Source organism: Triticum urartu, chromosome 3A (genome assembly GCF_056163025.1).
Source record: "Triticum urartu cultivar PI428250 chromosome 3A, HENAU_Tu73, whole genome shotgun sequence".
Taxonomy (NCBI): Eukaryota; Viridiplantae; Streptophyta; class Magnoliopsida; order Poales; family Poaceae; genus Triticum; species Triticum urartu.
In genome coordinates, this window is record NC_141875.1 from 465,667,566 (window position 1) to 465,687,243 (window position 19,678).

General features: G+C 45.7%; 1 protein-coding gene across 1 annotated transcript; it reads right to left on the minus strand.

Moving 5' to 3' along the window:
• Positions 1-351: 351 nt before the first annotated feature.
• Positions 352-10,804, minus strand: LOC147980099 (uncharacterized). The gene is made up of 4 exons (XM_087516830.1): positions 10,614-10,804; positions 9,951-9,953; positions 1,674-2,079; positions 352-1,540 (listed from the first exon to the last, which is right to left on the minus strand). Exons 1-4 carry the CDS (start codon positions 10,802-10,804, stop codon positions 1,514-1,516), a joined length of 627 nt encoding a protein of 208 aa, XP_087372956.1. The 3' UTR covers positions 352-1,513.
• Positions 10,805-19,678: the final 8,874 nt, after the last annotated feature.

Sequence of the window (19,678 nt, forward strand, 5' to 3'; positions counted from 1 at the left end):
GAGTGGAACAAAACACCAGGCATAAGGCCGAGCCTTCCACCCTTTACCAAGTATATAGATGCATTAATTAAATAAGAGATATTGTGATATCCCAACAAAAATCCATGTTTCAAACATGGAACAAGCTCCAAACTTCACCTGCAACTAACAACGCTATAAGAGGGGCTGAGCAAAGCGGTAACCTAGCCAAACAACGGTTTGCTAGGGCAAGGTGGGTTAGAAGCTTGGTTTAACAATATGGGAGGCATGATAAGCAAGTGGTAGGTATCGTAGCATAGGCATAGCAAAAGAGCGAGCAACTAGCAAGCAAAGATAGAAGTTATTTCGAGGGTATGGTCATCTTACCTGAAATCCCGCAAGGAAGAAGAACGAGTCCGTGAAGAAGACAAACGAACGTAGTCGAACGGATCCTCACAAACGCGATGTTATCGGAACCAACCCGAAGAAGCAACACCGGAAAGAAGCACACAACATAGTAAACAACTATCACACGATCATGGCATGATGCACAACAAGTATGATGCATGTCCGGTTTAATGATACATGGCATGGCATGGCAAAGTGCAACAAACAACACTACAAATTAAGTGGAGCTCAATATGCAACGGAGTTGCATATTGAAGAAAACACCACATGACTTATTTAGTTTGATCTCGTTTATGTACTCAACAATATTAAATGTTGTTAGCATGGCAAGAGGTGAAGCATAATAAAAACTATCTATCTAGGCAAGTTTAAATGAGGCCGGAACAACAAAACAACAAGTCCGGAAACTCCTCATGTGCATATATTAGGTTTGGTACTGATCTGCCCTAACACAATATTTGAGTTGTTAAACATGCAAGGCAAGTACATCATGTTAAACTAGGCATTTTTCTATCCCATTTACATATAAAGTTTATTTAAAACCGAGCTACGGTTATTAAGTTATGAATTAAATCATTTTAGCAAGTTATTTTAGCAAATTTAAACAAACAACATTTTTAAACATTTTAAACATAGATGAAAGTGGCAAATTATTAATCTACACGAAAATCTAAGCAAGTTTCATATATTAAGTTTTTACATGTGATGCTTAGTTTGTGAGTTAAAGTATGCATGAAGTCTAGGGGGTTCTCTGTAAAACTAGCAGTTCTCTGATAATTAGCAAAATCGTTCAGGAAAAAAAACAGGCACTCGGGCCGGAACTGAACAAGAAGCCCAACAAGGAAGGGAAAAAAAGAGGGGCGCAGGGCAAACCACCATGGGCCAAGGCCCGCTGGATCTGGCCGAGAGGAGCTGGGTCTGGCGCGCGAGACAGGCCCAGGCGCGGTTCACTGAGCGGTCAACAGGCGCGGCGTGCGCTCGAACGGCTCGAGACAGAGGCGCCGTCCTCCTCTGCTCGACAGGAAGCAGGCGCGGCAGCGCTGAGGACTCCGGCGAGCGTGGGGCACAACGGGATGGCGCGAGGAGGCGCCTGGGTCCAGATCCTACTACGGGAGGTGCGGATCGGGTCTCCGAGTAGGGAAACGTGCTACCAGTCCATGGCTGCAGCTGTTGCCTGAAGAAAAGACAGGGAAGAAAAATTCAGAGGGGAAAAACGCGGACGGGAAGAAGGGAGAGACGACAGGGAGATGGGAGAGAAAAGGAGCAGGGCACGGCCTCTCGATGCTTCGGGAGCTGTGGCTGCTCACCTGCGCGGTCGGAGGTGAGGCTGCTGGGGGTGCGTGGATGAGGAGGCAGGAGACGGCGCGACGTGCGCTCGGGCATGAGTAGAGGCAATGATGGGGGCGCGGTTCAGACGAAGCAAGAGGCAACAGAGATGGGGCTTGAGCTCGAGACGAACAGAGGGACGCCGGCCTTGGCGTGACGGCAGCGGTGCGGACGAACGGGACGGGGAGGAGGCGGTGGAGGTCGAGGAAGACTAGGGCGACGGCCTGGAGCAGTTGCTGGTTCGGTGTGCTTCGGCGAGCGGCCATTGGTCGCTGGCACGGTCGGAGACGAGTCTGCAGGGGGTGGAGGAGCTTGGGCAAGCGACGACGGCCTGGACCTTGGGATGACGGTTGCAGCTTGTCGTTCGACGCGGGGTGAAGCAGAGGAGTCAGGAGTTGAAGGAAAGAGGCAATAATAAAATTATTATTTATTTCCTTATATCATGATAAATATTTATTATTCATGCTAGAATTGTATTAACCGGAAACATAATACATGTGTGAATACATAGACAAACAAAGTGTCATTAGTATGCCTCTACTTGACTAGCTCGTTAATCAAAGATGGTTATGTTTCCTAACCATGAACAAAGAGTTGTTATTTGATTAACGGGATCACATCATTAGGTGAATGATCTGATTGACATGACCCATTCCATTAGCTTAGCACCCGATCGTTTAGTATGTTGCTATTGCTTTCTTCATGACTTATACATGTTCCTATGACTATGAGATTATGCAACTCCCGTTTGTCGGAGGAACACTTTGTGTGCTACCAAATGTCACAACGTAACTGGGTGATTATAAAGGTGCTCTACAGGTGTCTCCAAAGGTACATGTTGGGTTGGCGTATTTCGAGATTAGGATTTGTCACTCCGATTGTCGGAGAGGTATCTCTGGGCCCTCTCGGTAATGCACATCACTTAAGCCTTGCAAGTATTGCAACTAATGAGTTAGTTGCGGGATGATGTATTACGGAACGAGTAAAGAGACTTGCCGGTAACGAGATTGAACTAGGTATTGAGATACCGACGATCGAATCTCGGGCAAATAACATACCGATGACAAAGGGAACAACGTATGTTGTTATGCGGTCTGACCGATAAAGATCTTCGTAGAATATGTAGGAGCCAATATGGGCATCCAGGTCCCGCTATTGGTTATTGACCGGAGACGTGTCTCGGTCATGTCTACATTGTTCTCGAACCCGTAGGGTCCGCACGCTTAAGGTTTCGATGACAGTTATATTATGAGTTTATGAGTTTTGATGTACCGAAGGAGTTCGGAGTCCCGGATGAGATCGGGGACATGATGAGGAGTCTCAAAATGGTCGAGACGTAAAAATTGATATATTGGACGACTATATTCGGACATCGGAAAGGTTCCGAGTGATTCGGGTATTTTTCGAAGTACCGGGCAGTTACGGGAGAAGCAATGGGCCTTGATGGGCTTTAGTGGGAAGAGGAAAAAGGGCCAAGGGGCTGCTGCGCCCCCCCCCCTCTAGTCCGAATTGGACTAGGGAAAAGGAGGCCGGCCACCTTTCCTTCTCCTCTACTTCCTTCTCCCTTCCTCCCCTCTTGGTGGACTCCTACTAGGACTTGGAGTCCTAGTAGGACTCCACATCCTGGCCGCACCAAGCCTTGGCCGGCCTCCTCCTCCTCCTCCATCCTTTATATACTGAGGCAAGGGGCACCCTAGGACACACAAGTTGATCCTTGAGATCGTTCCTTAGCCGTGTGCGGTGCCCCCTGCCACCATATTCCATCTCGATCATATTGTAGCGGTGCTTAGGCGAAGCCCTGCGACGGTAGAACATCAAGATCGTCACCACGCCGTCGTGCTGACAGAACTCCTCCCGACGCTTTGCTGGATCGGAGCCCGGGGATTGTCATCGAGCTGTACGTGTGCTAAGAACTCGGAGGTGCCGGAGTAACGGTGCTTGGATCGGTCGGATCGGGAAGACGTACGACTACTTCCTCTACGTTGTGTCAACGCTTCCGCAGTCGGTCTGCGTGGGTACGTAGACAACACTCTCCCCTCTCGTTGCTGTGCATCATCATGATCTTGCTTGTGCATAGGAAATTTTTTGAAATTACTACGTTCCCCAACAGTGGCATCCGAGCTAGGTTTTATATGTTGATGTTATATGCACGAGTAGAACACAAGTGAGTTGTGGGCGATATAAGTCATACTGCCTACCAGCATGTCATACTTTGGTTCAGCGGTATTGTTGGACGAGACGACCCGGACCAACATTACGCGTACGCTTAGCGAGACCGGTTCCCCCGACGTGCTTTGCACATAGGTGGCTTGCGGGCGACTGTCTCTCCAACTTTAGTTGAACCGAGTATGGCTACGCCCGGTCCTTGCGAAGGTTAAAACGGAGTCAAATTGACAAACTATCGTTGTGGTTTTGATGCATAGGTGAGATTGGTTCTTGCTTAAGCCCGTAGCAGCCACGTAAAACTTGCAACAACAAAGTAGAGGACGTCTAACTTGTTTTTGCAGGGCATGTTGTGATGTGATATGGTGAAGGCATGATGATGAATTTTATTGTATGAGATGATCATGTTTTGTAACCGAGTTATCGGCAACTGGCAGGAGCCATATGGTTGTCGCTTTATTGTATGCAATGCAATCGCGATGTAATGCTTTACTTTATCACTAAACGGTAGCGATAGTCGTGGAAGCATAAGATTGGCGAGACGACAACGATGCTACGATGGAGATCAAGGTGTCGCGCCGGTGACGATGGTGATCATGACGGTGCTTCGGAGATGGAGATCACAAGCACAAGATGATGATGGCCATATCATATCACTTATATTGATTGCATGTGATGTTTATCTTTTTATGCATCTTATCTTGCTTTGATTGACGGTAGCATTATAAGATGATCTCTCATTAAATTATCAAGAAGTGTTCTCCCTGAGTATGCACCGTTGCCAAAGTTCGTCGTGCCCAGACACCACGTGATGATCGGGTGTGATAAGCTCTACGTCCATCTACAATGGGTGCAAGCCAGTTTTGCACACGCAGAATACTCGGGTTATGCTTGACGAGCCTAGCATATGCAGATATGGCCTCGGAACACGGAGACCGAAAGGTCGAGCGTGAATCATATAGTAGATATGATCAACATAACGATGTTCACCATTGAAAACTACTCCATCTCACGTGATGATCGTTTATGGTTTAGTTGATTTGGATCACGTGATCACTTAGAGGATTAGAGGGATGTCTATCTAAGTGGGAGTTCTTAAGTAATATGATTAATTGAACTTAAATTTATCATGAACTTAGTCCTGGTAGTATTTTGCAAATCATGTTGTAGATCAATAGCTCGCGTTGTTGCTTCCCTGTGTTTATTTTGATATGTTCCTAGAGAAAATTGTGTTGAAAGATGTTAGTAGCAAAGATGCGGATTGGATCCGTGATCTGAGGTTTATCCTCATTGCCGCACAGAAGAATTATGTCCTTGATGCACCGCTAGGTGACAGACCTATTGCAGGAGCAGATGCAGACGTTATGAACGTTTGGCTAGCTCAATATGATGACTACTTGACAGTTTAGAGCACCATGCTTAACAGCTTAGAATCGGGACTTCAAAGACGTTTTGAACGTCATGGACCATATGAGATGTTCCAGGAGTTGAAGTTAATATTTCAAGCAAATACCCGAGTTGAGAGATATGAAGTCTCCAACAAGTTCTATAGCTAAAAGATGGAGGAGAATCGCTCAACTAGTGAGCATGTGCTCATATTGTCTGGGTACTACAATCGCTTGAATCAAGTGGGAGTTAATCTTCCAGATAAAATAGTGATTGACAGAATTCTCTAGTCACCATCACCAAGTTAGTAGAACTTCGTGATGAACTATAATATGCAAGGGATGACAAAAGTAATTCCCAAGCTCTTCGTGATGCTGAAATCGATGAAGGTAGAAATCAAGAAAAACATCAAGTGTTGATGGTTAACAAGACCACTAGTTTCAAGAAAAGGGCAAAGGGAAGAAGGGGAACTTCAAGAAGAACGGCAAGCAAGTTGCTGCTCAAGTGAAGAAGTCCAAGTCTGGTCCTAAGCCTGAGACTAAGTGCTTCTACTGCAAGGGGACTGGTCACTAGAAGCGGAACTACCCCAAGTGATTGGCGGATAAGAAGGATAGCAAAGTGAACATAAGTATATTTGATATACATGTTATTGATGTGTACTTTACTAGTGTTTATAGCAACCCCTCAGTATTTGATACTAGTTCAGTTGCTAAGTTTAGTAACTCGAAACGGGAGTTGCAGAATAAACAGAGACTAGTTAAGGGTGAAGTGACGATGTGTGTTGGAAGTGGTTCCAAGATTGATATGATCATCATCGCACACTCCCTATACTTTCGGGATTAGTGTTAAACCTGAATAAGTGTTATTTTGTGTTTGCGTTAAGCATGAATATGATTTGATCATGTTTATTGTAATACGGTTATTCATTTAAGTAAGAGAATAAATTGTTGTTCTGTTTACATGAATAAAACCTTATATGGTTACACACCCAATGAAAATAGTTCGCTGGATCTCGATCATAGTGATACACATAATCATAATATTGAAACCAAAAGATGCAAAGTTAATAATGATAGTGCAACTTATTTGTAGCACTGCCGTTTAGGTTATATCGGTGTAAAGCGCATGAAGAAACTCCATGCTGATGGGATTTTGGAATCACTTGATTATGAATCACTTGATGCTTGCGAACCATGCCTCATGGGCAAGATGACTAAGACTCCGTTCTCCGGAGCGAGCAACTAACTTATTGGAAATAATACATACTGATGTATGCGGTCCGATGAGTGTTAAGGCTCACGGCAAGTATCGTTATTTTCTGAACTTCACAGATGATTTGAGCAGATATGGGTATATCTACTTGATGAAACATAAGTCTGAAACATTTGAAAAGTTCAAAGAATTTCAGAGTGAAGTGGAAAATCATCGTGACAAGAAAATAAAGTTTCTACGATCTGGTCGCGGAGACAAATATTTGAGTTACGAGTTTGGTCTTCAATTAAAACAATGTGGAATATTTTCACAAACTCATGCCACATGGAACACCACAGCATAATGGTGTGTCCGAACGTCATAACCGTACTTTATTGGATATAGTGCAATCTATGATGTCTCTTACCGATCTACCACTATCGTTTTGGGGTTATGCATTAGAGACAGCTGCATTCACGTTAAATAGGGCACCATCTAAATCCGTTGAGACGACACTATATGAACTATAGTTTAGCAAGAAACCAAAGTTGTCGTTTCTTAAAAGTTTGAGGTTGCAATGCTTATGTGAAAAAGTTTCAACCTGATAAGCTCAAACCCAAATCGGAGAAATATGTCTTCATAGGATATCCAAAGGAAACTATTGGGTACACCTTCTATCACAAATCCGAAGGCAAGACTTTTGTTGCTAAATTCGGAATTTTTCTAGAGAAGGAGTTTCTCTCGAAAGAAGAGAGTGGGAGGAAAGTAGAACTTGATGAGGTAATTGTACCTGCTCCCTTATTGGAAAGTAGTTCATCACAGAAATCTGTTCCTGTGACTACTACACCAATTAGTGAGGAAGCTAATGATGATGATCATGTAACTTCAGATCAAGTTACTACCAAATCTCGTAGGTAAACCAGAGTGAGATCCGCACCAGAGTGGTACGGTAATCCTGTTCTGGAAGTCATGTTACTAGACCATGACAAACTTGCGAACTATGAGGAAGCGATGATGAGCCCAGATTCCGCAAAATGGCTTGAGGCCATGAAATCTGAGATGGGATCCATGTATGAGAACAAAGTATGGACTTTGGTTGACTTGCCGGATGATCGGCAAGCCATAGAAAATAAATGGATCTTCAAGAGGAAGACGGACGTTGATAGTAGTGTTACTATCTACAAAGCTAGAATTGTCGCAAAAGGTTTTCGACAAGTTCAAAGTGTTGACTACGATGAGAGTTTCTCACTCGTATCTATGCTTAAATCTGTCCGAATCATGTTAGCAATTGCCGCATTTTATGAAATCTGGCAAATGGATAAACAAAACTGCAATCCTTAATGGATTTCTTAAAGAAGAGTTGTATATGATGCAACCAGAAGTTTTTGTCAATCCTAAAGGTGTTAACAAAATGTGCAAACTCCAGCGATCCATCTATGGACTGGTGTAAGCATCTCGGAGTTGGAATATATGCTTTGATAAGTTGATCAAAGCATATAGTTTTATACAGACTTGCAGTGAAGCTTGTATTTACAAGAAAGTGAGTGGGAGCACTACAGCATTTCTGATAAGTATATGTGAATGACATATTGTTGATCGGAAATAATGTAGAATTATTCTGCAAAGCATAAAGGAGTGTTTAAAAGGAGTTTTTTTAAAGAAAGACCTCGGTGAAGTTGCTTACATATTGAGCATCAAGATCTATAGAGATAGATCAAGACGCTTGATAAGTTTTTTCAATAAATACATACCTTGACAAGATTTTGAAGTAGTTCAAAATGGAACAGTCAAAGAAAGAGTTTCTTGCCTATGTTACAAGGTGTGAAATTGAGTAAGACTCAAAGCCCGACCACGGCAGAAGATAGAAAGAGAATGAATGTCATTCCCTATGCCTTGGTCATAGGTTCTATAAAGTATGCCATGCTGTATACCAGATCTATTGTATGCCCTACCACTGAGTTTAGCAAGGGAGTACGATAGTGATCTAGGAGTAGATCACTGGACATCGGTCAAAATTATCCTTAGTGAAATACGGATATGTTTCTCGATTATGGAAGTGAAAAAGGTTCGTCGTAAAGGGTTACGCCGATGCAAGTTTTGACACTAATCTAGATGACTCTAAGTCTCGGTCTAGATACATATTGAAAGTGGGAGCAATTAGCTAGAGTAGCTCCATGCAGAGCATTGTTGACATAGAAATTTGCAAAATACATGCAGATCTGAATGTGGCAGACCCGTTGACTAAGATTCTCTCACAAGCAAAACATGATCACACCTTAGTACTCTTTGGGTGTTAATAACATAGCGATGTGAACTAGATTACTGAATCTAGTAAACCCTTTGGGTGTTGGTCACATGGCGATCTGCACTATGGGTGTTAATCACATGATGATGTGAACTATCGATGTTAATCACATGGTGATGTGATCTAGATTATTGACTCTAGTGCAAGTGGGAGACTGAAGGAAATATGGCCTAGAGGCAATAATAAAGTTATTATTTATTTCCTTATATCATGATAAATGTTTATTATTCATGCTAGAATTGTATTAACCGGAAACATAATACATGTGTGAATACATAGACAAACAAAGTGTCACTAGTATGCCTCTACTTGACTAGCTCGTTAATCAAAGATGGTTATGTTTCCTAACCATGAACAAAGAGTTGTTATTTGATTAACGGGATCACATCATTAGGTGAATGATCTGATTGACATGACCCATTCCATTAGCTTAGCACCCGATCGTTTAGTATGTTGCTATTGCTTTCTTCATGACTTATACATGTTCCTATGACTATGAGATTATGCAACTCCCGTTTGCCGGAGGAACACTTTGTGTGCTACCAAACGTCACAACGTAACTGGGTGATTATAAAGGTGCTCTACAGGTGTCTCCAAAGGTACATGTTGGGTTGGCATATTTCGAGATTAGGATTTGTCACTCCGATTGTCGGAGAGGTATCTCTGGGCCCTCTCGGTAATGCACATCACTTAAGCCTTGCAAGCATTGCAACTAATGAGTTAGTTGCGGGATGATGTATTACGGAACGAGTAAAGAGACTTGCCGGTAACGAGATTGAACTAGGTATTGAGATACCGACGATCGAATCTCGGGCAAGTAACATACCGATGACAAAGGGAACAACGTATGTTGTTATGCGGTCTGACCGATAAAGATCTTCGTAGAATATGTAGGAGCCAATATGGGCATCCAGGTCCCGCTATTGGTTATTGACCGGAGACGTGTCTCGGTCATGTCTACATTGTTCTCGAACCCGTAGGGTCCGCACGCTTAAGGTTTTGATGACAGTTATATTATGAGTTTATGAGTTTTGATGTACCGAAGGAGTTCGGAGTCTCGGATGAGATCGGGGACATGACGAGGAGTCTCGAAATGGTCGAGACGTAAAAATTGATATATTGGACGACTATATCCGGACATCAAAAAGGTTCCGAGTGATTCGGGTATTTTTCGGAGTACCGGGTAGTTACGGGAGAAGCAATGGGCCTTGATGGGCTTTAGTGGGAAGAGGAAAAAGGGCCAAGGGGCTGCTGCGCCCCCCCTCCCCTCTAGTCCGAATTGGACTAGGGAAAAGGGGGCCGGCCACCTTTCCTTCTCCTCTACTTCCTTCTCCCTTCCTCCCCTCTTGGTGGACTCCTACTAGGACTTGGAGTCCTAGTAGGACTCCACATCCTGGCCGCACCAAGCCTTGGCCGGCCTCCTCCTCCTCCATCCTTTATATACTGAGGCAAGGGGCACCCTAGGACACACAAGTTGATCCTTGAGATCGTTCCTTAGCCGTGTGCGGTGCCCCCTGCCACCATATTCCACCTCGATCATATTGTAGTGGTGCTTAGGCGAAGCCCTGCGACGGTAGAACATCAAGATCGTCACCACGCCGTCGTGCTGACAGAACTCCTCCCCGACGCTTTGCTGGATCGGAGCCCGGGGATTGTCATCGAGCTGTACGTGTGCTAAGAACTCGGAGGTGCCGGAGTAACGGTGCTTGGATCGGTCGGATCGGGAAGACGTACGACTACTTCCTCTACGTTGTGTCAACGCTTCCGTAGTCGGTCTGCGTGGGTACGTAGACAACACTCTTCCCTCTCGTTGCTGTGCATCATCATGATCTTGCGTGTGCGTAGGAATTTTTTTGAAATTACTACGTTCCCCAACAGGAGTCGCGTCGGACAAGGAGACGAGGTGGTAGGGCGGCGTGGTCTTGTAGGTGAGGAGGGACTCCGGCGACGTTGATTCCCGGGGCGGCTCGGATCAGCGACCGAGGTGAGCTCCAAAACCATGGCGGGGACGATGGGCATCAGGGAGAAGGGGCTTGTGGGCGCGCTGGATGCCTGCGGGGCTTCCATGCTTGATGGGTCGGATCGATGGGAGGAGGTGGTTGGCCAGAAGCTGAAAACGAGGGAAGTGGTCGGAGGCTTCGGTGGCGGAGAGGTGGATCTGGGAGGATCCCGATGGAGATGGTGAGTGGGTGGCGGCGGCGCGATGGGAAAAGATGGATGGGACAACTCTTAGGACTAGGGTTTTGACGCATATATACATCGCGTGGATTAGATTAGGGGCTACCTCGTCCCTCCGATCGTAACCGGGCGGGCGAGAATAAATAGCTTAGGGGAACCCAACAAAGAATCGGAGATGTTTTGTAGATGTTTGGGGATGATCCGGATCCAACGGTGACGACTGCCCGATTCGGGTTCAGGTGAGTCTCGGACACGCGCGAGGGGTCGATGCACTGAGCAAAGAGGGGTTTCGGACCGTGCGATCGCAACGGACGGCTCCGGACGCGAAGAGGGGTAGGTGGATGGACTAGGTGGGCTGTGGCGAGGCTGAGAGGAGAGAAGAGAGAGAGGGGGGGGCCCGGCAGCAGTTTCCGGAGACCGAAAACGTCCGACGTTAGACCGCCTATAATGCCGCTATAGTTTAAAGGTTGGGCTATCAAACGAACTCCAAATGCGATGAAACTTGGCAGGCGGCCTATCTACACTATAATAAGACCGCACGCCAACTCTCAACCCATTCCGAGAACATTTTCTGGCCACTTATAAAATACTATTTCGGACATGCCGCGAGCGCGTGCAAGTATGACTGGAGTCAGAACGGGCAACGGAAAGAACGGGGAGACCGGGACGGATGAAAGTTTTGAAAACATGATGATGCAATGCACATGATGACATGATGAAATGCAACACGCAGGCAAAAGACATGGCAACAACGGCGAATAACTGGGAGACACCTGGCGCATCGGACTCGGGGCGTTACATCGGACTAGGGGGAGGGGCGCGCGGCCGGCCCTTGCCTCCTCTCCTCTATTCCACCTAGGCCACTAAGGCCCATTAAGTTACCGGGGGGTTCCGGTAACCTCCCGGTACTCCGGTAAAATCCTGATTTCACCCGGAACACTTCCGATATCCAAACATAGGCTTCCAATATATCAATCTTCATGTCTTGACCATTTCGAGACTCCTTGTCATGTCCGTGATCACATCCGGGACTCCTAACAACCTTCGGTACATCAAAACATATAAACTCGTAATATAACTGTCATCGTAGCATTAAGCATGCGGACCCTACGGGTTCGAGAACTATGTAGACATGACCGAGACACGTCTCTGGTCAATAACCAATAGCGGAACCTGGATGCTCATATTGGCTCCTACATATTCTACGGAGATCTTTATCGGTCAGACCGCATAACTGTTGGAAATATGCCCTAGAGGCAATAATAAAATGGTTATTATTATATTTCTTTGTTCATGATAATTGTCTATTGTTCATGCTATAATTGCGTTATCCGGAAATCGTAATACATGTGTGAATACATAGACCCCAACACGTCCCTAGTGAGCCTCTAGTTGACTAGCTCGTTGATCAAAGGATAGTCATGGTTTCCTGACTATGGACATTGGATGTCATTGATAACGGGATCACATCATTAGGAGAATGATGTGATGGACAAGACCCAATCCTAAGCTTAGCTCAAAGATCGTGTAGTTCGTTTGCTATAGCTTTTCTGAATGTCAAGTATCATTTCCTTAGACCATGAGATTGTGCAACTCCCGGATACCGTAGGAGTGCCTTGGGTGTGCCAAACGTCACAACATCACTGGGTGACTATAAAGGTACATTACAGGTATCTCCGAAAGTATCTATTGGGTTGGTGAAAGCACAAGTCCTCCCTAGGTGGTTTTGATAATTGATGACAACATATCTCTTGTTGGACTAACATTTCTATCTAGCATGTTTCAGATAAGTTCAACAATGGAGTGGCATGGACTAAAGGTTGTGGGAACTCCTTCAAGATGCTAAGGACAAAGGATTGGCTAAAGCTTCAAGCTCAAGACTCTTCATTTTACATTTTAGTGATCCAAGATCACATTGAGTCCATAGAAAAAGCCAATACTATCAAGGAGGGATGAGGTGTTGCTTAATGAGCCTCTTGCTTCATGTGCTTAATGATATGCTCCAAAATCCTCAGCTACTTTCCCACTTCCACATATGACCTAAACCCAAAGCCAAACTCGGACCTACCGATTATTCCTATCCGGCGCCGCCGAGTTTCACCTGTCATAGCCACTGCCAGAAACCCTAATCAGTTCGGTCTCACCGATGGGATCTTGGTCTCACCGAGATGGGCTTGCAAACTCTCTGTTACCTATTGCAATATTTTTGGTCCCACCGAGATATGCAATCGGCTCCACCGAGTTTGCTTGGCCAACTCTCCGTTTCACTTATTACCCAAATCGGTCCCACCGAGTTTGAGTAATCGGTCAAACCGAGTTTTGTATTTACCCTAACCGTAGCACACCAGTCCCACCGAGTTGATCCAGTCGGTCCCACCGAAAATCTCTAACGGTCACTAGGTTTACCTTTTCGGTCCGACCAAGTTTGTTGATTCGGTCCCACCGAGATTGGAAAACTGTGTGTAACAGTTGGATTTTGTGTGGAGGCTATATATACCCCTCCACCTCCTCTTCATTCGTGGAGAGAGCCATCAGACTAAGCCTACACTTCCAGCATCCTATTTCTGAGAGAGAACTACCTACTCATGTGTTGAGGCCAAGATATTCCATTCCTACCATATGAATCTTGATCTCTAGCCTTCCCCAAGTTGCTTTCCACTCAAACCTTCTTTCCACCAGATCCAAATCCTATGAGAGAGAGTTGAGTGTTGGGGAGACTATCATTTGAAGCACAAGAGCAAGGAGTTCATTACCTACACACCATTTGTTACTTCTTGGAGAGTGGTGTCTCCTAGATTGGCTAGGTGTTACTTGGGAGCCTCCGACAAGATTGTGGAGTTGAACCAAGGAGTTTGTAAGGGCAAGGAGATCGCCTACTTCGTGAAGATCTACCGCTAGTGAGGCAAGTCCTTCGTGGGCGATGGCCATGGTGGGATAGACAAGGTTGCTTCTTCGTGGACCCTTCGTGGGTGGAGCCCTCCGTGGACTCGCGCAACCATTACCCTTCGTGGGTGGAACCCTCCGTGGACTCGCGCAACCGTTACCCTTCGTGGGTTGAAGTCTCCATCAACGTGGATGTAGGATAGCACCACCTATCCGAACCACGGGAAAAACATCCGTGTCTCCAATTGCGTTTGAATTCTCCAAACCCTTCCCTTTACATTCTTGCAAGTTGCATGCTTTATTTTCCGCTGCCTATACACTCTTTGCATGCTTGCTTGATATGTATTGTGAATGTTGAAATTATGCCTAAACTCCACTTAAACCGAAAAATCTTAAAAATTGCAACTTTAGCATTAAGTGTCTAATCACCCCCCCTCTAGACACATCTACTTCAAGGTCCTACAGTTGGCACGAATCGAGACTGGGATTTGTCACTCCATATGACGGAGAGGTATCTCTGGGCCCACTCGGTAATGCATCATCATAATGAGCTCAATGTGACCAAGTGGTTGATCACGGGATCATGCATTACGGCACGAGTAAAGTGACTTGCCGGTAACGAGATTGAACTAGGTATTGGGATACCGACGATCGAGTCTCAGGCAAGTAACGTACTGATTGACAAATGGAATTGTATACGGATTGATTGAATCCTCGACATCGTGGTTCATCCGTTGAGATCATCATGGAGCATGTGGGAGCCAACATGGGTATCCAGATCCTGCTGTTGGTTATTGACCGGAGAGGCGTCTCGGTCATGTCTGCATGTCTCCCGAACCCGTAGGGTCTACACACTTAAGGTTCGGTGACGCTAGGGTTGTAGAGATATTAGCATACGATAACCCGAAAGTTGTTCGGAGTCCCGGATGAGATCCCTGACGTCACGAGGAGTTCCGGAATGGTCCGGAGGTGAAGATTTATATATAGGAAGTCAAGTTTCGGCCATCGGGAAAGTTTCGGGGTAATCGGTATTGTACCGGGACCACCGGAAGGGTCCCGGGGGTCCACCGGGTGGGGCCACCTATCCCGGAAGGGCCCCATGGGCTGCAGTGGGAGGGGAACCAGCCCCTAGTGGGCTGGTGCACCCCCCTTGGGCCTCCCGCTGCGCCTAGGGTTGGAAACCCTAGGGGTGGGGGGCGCCACCCTTGCCTTGGGGGGCAAGGCACACCCTTGGCCGCCGCCCCCCCTAGGAGATTGGATCTCCTAGGGCCGGTGCCCCCTAGGCACCCTATATATAGTGGGGGGGAGGGAGGGCAGTCGCACCCAAGCCCCTGGCCTCTCCCTCTCCCTCCCGTGACACTCCTCCGTCTCCCTGCGCTTGGCGAAGCCCTGCCGAGAGCACCGTTGCTTCCACCACCACGCCGTCGTGCTGCTGGATCTTCATCAACCTCTCCTTCCCCCTTGCTGGATCAAGTTGGAGGAGACATCTTCCCAACCATACGTGTGTTGAACGCAGAGGTGCCGTCCGTTCGGCACTTGGTCATCGGTGATTTGGATCACGTCGAGTACGACTCCATCAACCCCGTTCTCTTGAACGCTTCCGCGCGTGATCTACAAGGGTATGTAGATGCACTCCTCTCTCCCTCGTTGCTAGATGACTCCATAGATTGATCTTGGTGATGCGTAGAAAATTTTAAAATTCTGCTACGTTCCCCAACAGTGGCATCATGAGCTAGGTCTATGCGTAGTTACTATGCACGAGTAGAACACAAAGCAGTTGTGGGCGTCGATATTGCCAATTTTCTTGCCGTTACTAGTCTTATCTTGATTCGGCGGCATCGTGGGATGAAGCGGCCCGGACCGACCTTACACGTATGCTTACGTGAGACTGGTTCCACCGACTGACATGCACTAGTTGCATAAGGTGGCTGGCGGGTGTCTGTCTCTCCCACTTTAGTCGGATCGGATTCGATGAACAGGGTCCTTATGAAGGGTAAATAGAAATTGGCAATTCACGTTGTGGTTTTGGCGTAGGTAAGAAACGTTCTTGCTAGAAACCTATAGCAGCCACATAAAAACTTGCAACAACAATTAGAGGACGTCTAACTTGTTTTTGCAGCAAGTGGTTTGTGATGTGATATGGCCAAAGGATGTGATGAATGATATATGTGATGTATGAGATGATCATGTTCTTGTAATAGGAATCACGACTTGCATGTCGATGAGTATGACAACCGGCAGGAGCCATAGGAGTTGTCTTTATTTATTTATGACCTGCGTGTCAACATAAACGTCATGTAATTACTTTACTTTATTGCTAAAGCGTTAGCCATAGTAGTAGAAGTAATAGATGACGTGACAACTTCAAGAAGACACGATGATGGAGATCATGATGATGGAGATCATGGTGTCATGCCGGTGACAATGATGATCATGGAGCCCCGAAGATGGAGATCAAAAGGAGAAAATGATATTGGCCATATCATGTCACTATTTGATTGCATGTGATGTTTATCATGTTTTACATGTTATTTGCTTAGAACGACAGTAGCTTAAATAAGATGATCCCTCATAATAATTTCAAGAAAGTGTTCCCCCTAACTGTGCACCGTTGCGAAGGTTCGTTGTTTCGAAGCACCACATGATGATCGAGTGTGATAGATTCTAATGTTCGAATACAACGGGTGTAAGCCAGATTTACACACGCAATACACTTAGGTTGACTTGACGAGCCTAGCATGTACAGACATGGCCTCGGAACACGGAAGACCGAAAGGTCGAGCATGAGTCGTATAGAAGATACGATCAACATGAAGATGTTCACCAATGTTGGCTAGTCCATCTCACGTGATGATCGGACATGGCCTAGTCAACTCGGATCATGTTTCACTTAGATGACTGGAGGGATGTCTATCTGAGTGGGAGTTCATCGAGTAATTTGATTAGATGAACTTAATTATCATGAACTTAGTCTAAAATCTTTACAATATGTCTTGTAGATCAAATGGCCCACGTTGTCCTCAACTTCAACGCGTTCCTAGAGAAAACCAAGCTGAAAGACGACGGCAGCAACTATACGGACTGGGTCCGGAACCTGAGGATCATGCTCATAGCTGCCAACAAAGATTATGTCCTAGAAGCACCGCTAGGTGACGCACCTGTCCTAGAGAACCAAGACGTTATGAACGCTTGGCAGTCACGTGCTGATGATTACTCCCTCGTTCAGTGCGGCATGCTTTACAGCTTAGAACCGGGGCTCCAAAAGCGTTTTGAGAGACACGGAGCATATGAGATGTTCGAAGAGCTGAAAATGGTTTTTCAAGCTCATACCCGGGTCGAGAGATATGAAGTCTCCGACAAGTTCTTCAGCTGTAAGATGGAGGAAAATAGTTCTGTCAGTGAGCACATACTCAGAATGTCTGGGTTGCATAACCGCTTGACTCAGCTGGGAGTTAATCTCCCGGATGACGTGGTCATTGACAGAATCCTTCAGTCGCTTCCACCGAGCTACAAGAGCTTTGTGATGAACTTCAATATGCAGGGGATGGAAAAGACCATTCCTGAGGTGTATTCAATGCTGAAATCAGCAGAGGTGGAAATCAAAAAGGAACATCAAGTGTTGATGGTGAATAAAACCACTAAGTTCAAGAAAGGCAAGGGTAAGAAGAACTTCAAGAAGGACGGCAAGGGAGTTGCCACGCCCGGTAAGCAAGCTGCCGGGAGGAAGCCAAAGAATGGACCCCAAGCCCGAGACTGAGTGTTTTTATTGCAAGGGAAGTGGTCACTGGAAGCGGAACTGCCCCAAATACTTAGCGGACAAGAAGGCCGGCAACACTAAAGGTATATGTGATATACATGTAATTGATGTGTACCTTACCAGTACTCGTAGTAGCTCCTAGGTATTTGATACCGGTGCGGTTGCTCACATTTGTAACTCAAAGCAGGAGCTGCGGAATAAGTGGAGACTGGTGAAGGACGAGGTGATGATGCGCGTCGGGAATGGTTCCAAGGTCGATGTGATCGCCGTCGACACGCTGCCTCTACATTTACCTACGGGATTAGTTTTAAACCTCAATAATTGTTATTTAGTGCTAGCTTTGAGCATGAGCATTGTATCAGGATCTCATTTAATTCGAGATGGCTACTCATTTAAATCCGAGAATAATGGTTGTTCTATTTATGTGAGAGATATGTTTTATGGTCATGCTCCGATGGTGAATGGTTTATTCTTAATGAATCTCGAGCGTAATGCTACACATATTCATAGTGTGAATACCAAAAGATGTAAGGTTGATAATGATAGTCCCACATACTTGTGGCACTGCCGCCTTGGTCACATAGGTGTCAAATGCATGAAGAAGCTCAATGCAGATGGACTTTTAGAGTCTCTTGATTACGAATCATTTGACACGTGCGAACCATGCCTCATGGGTAAAATGACCAAGACTCCATTCTCAGGAACAATGGAGCGAGCAACCAACTTATTGGAAATCATACATACTGATGTGTGCGGTCCAATGAGTGTTGAGGCTCGCGGTGGCTATCGTTATGTTCTCACCCTCACTGATGACTTGAGTAGATATGGGTATGTCTACTTAATGAAACACAAGTCTGAGACCTTTGAAAAGTTCAAGGAATTTCAGAGTGAGGTTGAGAATCAACGTGACAAGAAAATCAAGTTCTTGTGATCAGATCGTGGGGGAGAATACTTGAGTCACGAATTTGGCACACACTTAAGAAAATGTGGAATAGTTTCACAACTGACGCCGCCTGGAACACCTCAGCGTAATGGTGTGTCCGAACGTCGTAATCGCACTCTATTGGATATGGTGCGATCTATGATGTCTCTTATTGATTTACCGCTGTCATTTTGGGGCTATGCTTTAGACACTGCCACATTCACTTTAAATAGGGCTCCGTCGAAATCCGTTGAGATGACACCGTATGAATTATGGTTTGGGAAGAAACCTAAGCTGTCGTTTCTAAAAGTTTGGGGATGCGATGCTTATGTCAAGAAACTTCAACCTGAAAAGCTCGAACCCAAGTCAGAAAAATGCGTCTTCATAGGATACCCTAAAGAAACTGTTGGGTATACCTTCTACCTCAGATCCGAAGGCAAGATCTTTGTTGCCAAGAATGGGTCCTTTCTAGAGAAAGAGTTTCTCTCGAAAGAAATAAGTGGGAGGAAAGTACAACTTGATGAAGTGTTACCTCTTGAACCGGTAAGTGGCGCAGCTCAAGAAAATGTTCCTGAGGTGCCTGCACCGACTAGAGAGGAAGTTAATGATGATGATCATGAAACTTCAGATCAAGTTACTACTGAACTTCGTAGGTCCACAAGGACACGTTCCGCACCAGAGTGGTACGGCAACCCTGTCTTGGAAATCATGTTGTTAGACAACAGTGAACCTTTGAACTATGAAGAAGCGATGGAGGGCCCGGATTCCGACAAATGGCTGGAAGCCATGAAATCCGAGATAGGATCCATGTATGAAAACAAAGTATGGACTTTGACTGACTTGCCCGTTGATCGGTGAGCCATAGAAAATAATTGGATCTTTAAGAAGAAGACAGACGCGGATGGTAATGTGACCATCTATAAAGCTCGGCTTGTCACTAAGGGTTATCGACAATTCAAGGGGTTGACTACGATGAGACTTTCTCACCCGTAGCGAAGCTGAAGTCCGTCCGAATCATGTTAGCAATTGCCGCATTATATGATTATGAGATATGGCAAATGGACGTCAAAACGGCATTCCTTAATGGTTTCCTTAAGGAAGAGTTGTATATGATACAGCCGGAAGGTTTTGTCGATCCTAAGAATGCTGACAAGGTGTGCAAGCTCCAACGCTCGATTTATGGGCTGGTGCAAGCATCTCG